Below are 6,000 nucleotides of genomic sequence, written 5' to 3'. Positions count from 1 at the left end.
TTTTTAAAAAAGAATTATTAATATGTATTTATTTCTACTAATATTATTAGATTATAAAATAACTATTTGTTATTTAGATTAATTTAATAATAATTAATTAAAATCTTAAAATTAAAATGTAAAATCGATTTTTATTGGTTGTAAAGTATATGTGAATGTGTAAGACATATATGATTGCATCAATGTTTTAATAAAGCTTACAATTAACTAACACAACAATAAGTGATTGCATTTGTTTAACATATAAAAGCATTGATCGATTGATTGACACAACACTATACTGTTTAGTAGGGGTCTAGTTCATAAGATCTAAACTCATTTGATCTAAACTTATTTGACCCAACTCATTTGACCCAAACTCATTTGACCCAAATCACTTGACCCAAACTTATTTGACCCAACTCATTTGACCCAAATCACTTGACCCAACTCATTTGACCCAACTCATTTGACCCAAATCACTTTACCCAAATCATTTGACCCAAACTTATTTAACCCAAATATTTATTATTTTATTTTTCAAACTATATAATTATATATAAATAATACAAACTTAATAATTGGAAATATTTCTGTTTTTTTATTTTTTTTTAAATAAATATGTAATAACTTAATATTATTAAGTTCTAAATTATTTTATAGATTAAATAGATTATTATATTATTTATATAATTAATTAAATAAAATTATTAAGTTTTATATTATTTATATATAATTATAGTTTGAAAAAATAAAATAATAAATATTTGGGTCAAATAAGTTTGGGTTAAATGATTTAGATCAAGTGATTTGGGTCAAATGAGTTGGGTCAAATGATTTGTGTCAAATGATTTGGGTCAAGTGATTTGGGTCAAATAAGTTTGGGTCAAGTGATTTGTGTCAAATAAGTTTGGATCAAATGAGTTGGGTCAAGTAAGTTTGGGTCAAATGAGTTTAGATCTTATGAGTGCGACCGGTTTAGTAGTAATAGTATTGTTTGGTATACATTGTATTGCCATACGATTGGACACAACAACAACTATCACCACAAACACATCACTCAAGACATTCAATACAATTATCATCGACAGAGACGACGACAACAACAACAATGTCTTGTGTCGCTTGTATAGTAAAATTGTGTGAATATTACTGTGAGATATCACCCGAATTGGTCGACGCCGACTACAATACATCCAATAACAGACGATACAAGTATTGTCGACACACATGTCTTATCAATCCGATTGATATATTCAAAGAAATTGTCGACAATTATGACATTAATAGAAAGGATATTCAGTTACAGTTAGGCAGCGCTTCCAATGAAGTCAAAAAGTGGTACAATTTTATCAGTTTTGGTGATTATACTGATGAAGACAAACAGAAAAATCTGATTCGCTTTCAAATGCGTGCAAATTATGTGACCGTAAGTGTATCGTTGGCCGCACTCTCACCGCACACTTGCGATAAACTCATGAAGTTTAGGATAAATACGGCACAAATACTAACTATTGAACAATTGAAACAAAAGTTGGCCATTGAGTACATGTTTGCCGCCGAATCGGTTTCATTGTATTTGTCCGATACTAACAAACATTTTACTAATCGTCAGCTCTTGGATGATATGGCCGTCAAAAATGCCTGGTTTTACCCACACTTTAATCGCAGTGTTATTCATATTATACCCAACTGTGGCGTCAAATAAATAACTAAATTTATCAGTCAATCAAAGTATGATATCAATTGATAGATTTATTTAATTTATTTGATAATCAATTTTTTTATTTTGTTTTTTCAGTCATAAAATTCTTTCAATGTTCAGTACTCTGTCGATAACTAATGAAGAATGTATGGCTAAACAAACAAAAGCCATCACCGATGCGATTATCACTACAAACATAAATATGAAGTATTTTGACAATATTTTTAACTATTTTTTTTTTGATTTTGCAATCATTTTTTCATTAGTGATAATTTCATCGCTAAGATGATTGAGTTGTCAACAACATTGTCGGACACAATAAGACAGTGTTTCGCTGATCAAACCAAAGCCATAACCGATGCGATGATAACTGCAAACAAAGACAACAAGTATTTATTGATTTACTTAGAAGTTTGCATTAATTATTGTATATATGTTTTCAGTGATCAATTCAATGCAAAACTGATGGACAGTTTAAAAGAATGCTTTGCAAACCAAACAACATTTATTACCAATGAGTTGATAGTTAGAGACAAGTATTTGATCGATGTTTTGGTCGATTCAGAGATTGATACCCAAAGCTGTTGCGATCAATCAATTGGCCAACTCGTGGATGATATCATCGATGATAACAATAGCGATAAAACAACTGTTACTCAATCGACGTCCGAATTAGTAAACTTAGTGTAAGTCTTATCCTTAAGAATTTTGTTTTATTTTAATAATTACCGGTATTTTACCCAAAACTGTGACAAACAATCAATTGGCCAACTCGTTGATGATAACGACAATAGCGACAAAACAATTGTCACTAAATCTGTGTCCGAATCAACGAACTCAGTGTAAGATATGATCAGAAATGAATTGAATAAAATGAATTGTTATTTTTTTAAATAGTGATATAAATGATACAAATGCTTGTCTTCTTAATCAATTGACGTCAATTGCGGATGAAAAGGATCGAGTGATTGACCAATTGATGAAAATGAAAACAATAATCGACGAAAAGGATAACTTAATTAAGACTTTGACGAAAGACATGAAATTAAATCTTAATATCAATGATATGTAGAAAACTATTGGTTTTTTAATGATAATTAATAATTTCTAGAAATTATTATAAATTTTTTGATTTACGATATGGTAATTATTTTTGTATATCATTTGATTTACGGTATTCCGTTATTTTGTATAACATTTTCCAGTAAGTAATTATTAATCATTTATAATTGTGTTTTTAATACAGTATTATACTCTATTATTTACCGTAAGTTATATTTTTTTAATTCAGACATTTTTTGTATTCTTATAATCAAAATATTTAATTTTAACAATTTTTTAATTTCATTATAATTATTTAAACAATATTATCTAATTTTAATTATTGCAAACATATAAACAAACATTTTAAGGGCACATTTGAATGTAAAACACTTTTTTACTTATAAGTTTGAATTGTTTATTTAAAGTCAAGCCCAATGATTACAATAAAACATACATTATTTGCATTTCCACTAAAGTTGTTTTATTTGTAATTATTTTGATATACTTTTATTATTAAAATTATTAACCCTTTATTAATATTTATAATTTGGTTAATTATAAGCATAAAATAAATATTTAATTTTTTTCAAAGTTATTCAAATTAATTTTAATAAGTATTAAAACTTTGTTTTATTTGATCGTTTTTTATTGTTATTGATATAAACTTTTATGTGAATGTGCAGCACATGTATGATTGTAGTCAATGTTTTATTGGCTTTGAAATTAACGACACATTAATAAAAAAAAAGTGATTGAATTTGTTTTACACATAAAAGCATTGATTGACTGATTGATTGACACAACACTATACTGTTTGGCATACATTGTATTGCCATACGATTGGACACAATAACTATCACCACAAATACATACATCACTCAAGACATTACACACGAAGACCCTTATCGACAGATACGACAACAACAAGAATGTCTTGTTGTGAGTGTTTAAAGAAATCGTGTGACAATTTGTTGTGTCAGATATCACCGGAACTGATCGACTGTAAGTACAGTAAAGACAAGTGTTTGCAATACAACTATTGTCGTCACACAAGTCTGGTTGCCGTCAAAGATATATTCACAGAGTTTATCGACAATTATGACTATAATAGTGAAGATATTCAGTTAGAGTTACGCGATGTCTCCAATTATGACAATAAATGGTATAATAAATACCACTTCTTTGATTTTAGTCGATATACTCACAAACATAAACTGGAAATCAGAGCAACTTTGGTGACTATTAGTGTATCGTTGGTCACAACACAGCCATCGGCTAAACTGATTAAGTATAGAATATATCCGTTAAAGACACCGACAATTGGACAGTTGAAACAAATGTTGGCCATTGAGTACATGTTTGCCGCCGAATCGGTTTCATTGTATTTGTCCGATACTGACCAACATCTTAGTAATCGTCAACTCAGTGATGATATGGCCGTCAAAAATGCCTGGTTTTACCCACACTTTAATCGCAGTGTAATCAATGTTATACCAAATGGTATCTTCAACTTTGTTAACAACTCTATCAGTCAATCAAAGTATGATTTAAATCAATACAAAAATTTAGATTTTGATTATCTGTTTATTCTTCTTCTTCTACTACTTCAGTGATCTTATTCTCTCAAAGTTGACAACTCTGTCGATGACTAATGAAAAATTGTTGGCAAACCATACAAAACTGATTACTGATTCACTTATCACTGCAATCAACGCCAATAAGTAAAAAACAATTTTAATTTTAAAGACAATAATAATTATAACTAAACTAAACTATTTTGTTTGTTTGAAATTATAATAATATATTTTTATACCTATTTTTATCAGTGATATAATTATCGCTAAACAGACAAAGACTATCAATGAATGCTATGAAAAAAATATCAAAAACATTATCGATTCAGTGATTAATGCAAACAAAAATATTGAGTATATTTTTTGATGATTATCTAAAAATTCTTGATATTCATAATTATTTGTTGTTTTATTAGTGATATAATGGCCATTAAGATGATTGAATTGTCAACACAATTGTCGGATAATATGAAAAAGTGTTTTGAAAATCAAACCAAAACCATCATTGAATACAAAGATAACAAGTATTTGTTAATTTACATAAAAATTTTGCATTAATTTCTTGTTTTTTGTTTTTCAGTGATCTAATCAATTCAGAACTGATAGACTGTTTAAAGGGTTTTTTAATAAACCAAACAAAAGTTATTACTAATTATTTGACCGATATTTTAGTCGATTCAGAAACTGATACACAAAACTGTGACAAACAATCAGTTGGCCAACTCGTTGATCATAAAGACAATAACAACAAAACAACTGTCACTAAATCTGTGTTCAAATCAACGAATTCAGTGTAAGATATAATCAGAAATGAATTGAATAAAATTAATTGTTATTTTTTAAAAATAGTGTTACAAATGATACAAATGCTTGTTTTCTCAGTCAAATGACACAAATTGTGAATGAAAAAGACAGATTGATTGACCAATTGATGAAAATGAAGACAATAATCGACGAAAAGGATAACTTAATTAAGTCTTTGACCGAAGAGATTAGCGGTAAATTAAAAACTTAATATCAATGATATGTAAAAAACTATTGATTTTAATGATAAATAATATTTTCTAGAAATTATAACATTATTTGTTGTAGTATAAAACTTGTATATCATTTGATTCAATTAACAATTATTTATAATTGTTTTATTTGACAAATTTGATGATTTCTTTGTTTAAATTTTTTTAGCTTTAAATATCAGATATCAAAGATATGTAGAAAATTATTTTTTTTGTGTGACAAATAATATTTTATTTTAATTACCGGTAATAATAAAACTTTTGTGTTTACAGTAATTACCGGTAATAATATTTTATCTAACATTTATCTGTAATTGAATATTACGGTAATCTTTATAATAACTATTGTGTTAATTAAGATTATATCATATTATATAATTTAGATGTTTTTGTTTACGGGTAAAAGTAATACAGTTTTACAATTTGTTAATTATATTATAATTATTGTGTACTAATTTATTTAACTAATTTACATAAAAGTTTGGATCGTCTTTAATGTTTAATTAAAAATGATGTCTAAAATGAAATTATTTTGTATTTTTGTTGTTTATAAAATAAATATTTAATTTATGTTATAAATTAATTTTAAAAAGTAAAATTTTATGGGTTTTATATTATTATTTTATTTATGTGAATGTGCAGCATATGTACGATTTTGAAAAGTTACGCAATAAAAAGTACA

General features: G+C 26.8%; 2 protein-coding genes across 2 annotated transcripts; both read left to right on the top strand.

Annotated features, from left to right (window-relative positions):
* Positions 1 to 935: 935 nt before the first annotated feature.
* Positions 936 to 1,817, top strand: LOC128963374 (uncharacterized). Its single transcript, XM_054309876.1, has 2 exons — positions 936 to 1,713; positions 1,781 to 1,817. The coding sequence occupies exon 1, from the start codon at positions 1,091 to 1,093 to the stop codon at positions 1,685 to 1,687; it is 597 nt and encodes a 198-aa protein (XP_054165851.1). The 5' UTR covers positions 936 to 1,090; the 3' UTR covers positions 1,688 to 1,713; positions 1,781 to 1,817.
* Positions 1,818 to 3,411: 1,594 nt separating this feature from the next.
* On the top strand, positions 3,412 to 5,317 carry LOC128963755 (uncharacterized). Its single transcript, XM_054310268.1, has 6 exons — positions 3,412 to 4,268; positions 4,339 to 4,449; positions 4,555 to 4,656; positions 4,719 to 4,826; positions 4,883 to 5,095; positions 5,152 to 5,317. Exons 1-6 carry the CDS (start codon positions 3,658 to 3,660, stop codon positions 5,315 to 5,317), a joined length of 1,311 nt encoding a protein of 436 aa, XP_054166243.1. The 5' UTR covers positions 3,412 to 3,657.
* Positions 5,318 to 6,000: the final 683 nt, after the last annotated feature.

The sequence above is a fragment of the Oppia nitens genome, unplaced genomic scaffold, assembly GCF_028296485.1.
Source record: "Oppia nitens isolate AA-2021 unplaced genomic scaffold, nextdenovo-longstitch-racon4-pilon3 scaffold7_pilon_pilon_pilon, whole genome shotgun sequence".
NCBI classification, from domain to species: Eukaryota; Metazoa; Arthropoda; class Arachnida; order Sarcoptiformes; family Oppiidae; genus Oppia; species Oppia nitens.
The sequence above is the reverse complement of the archived record's forward strand: the minus strand, read 5'-3'. Positions and strand labels throughout refer to the sequence as shown.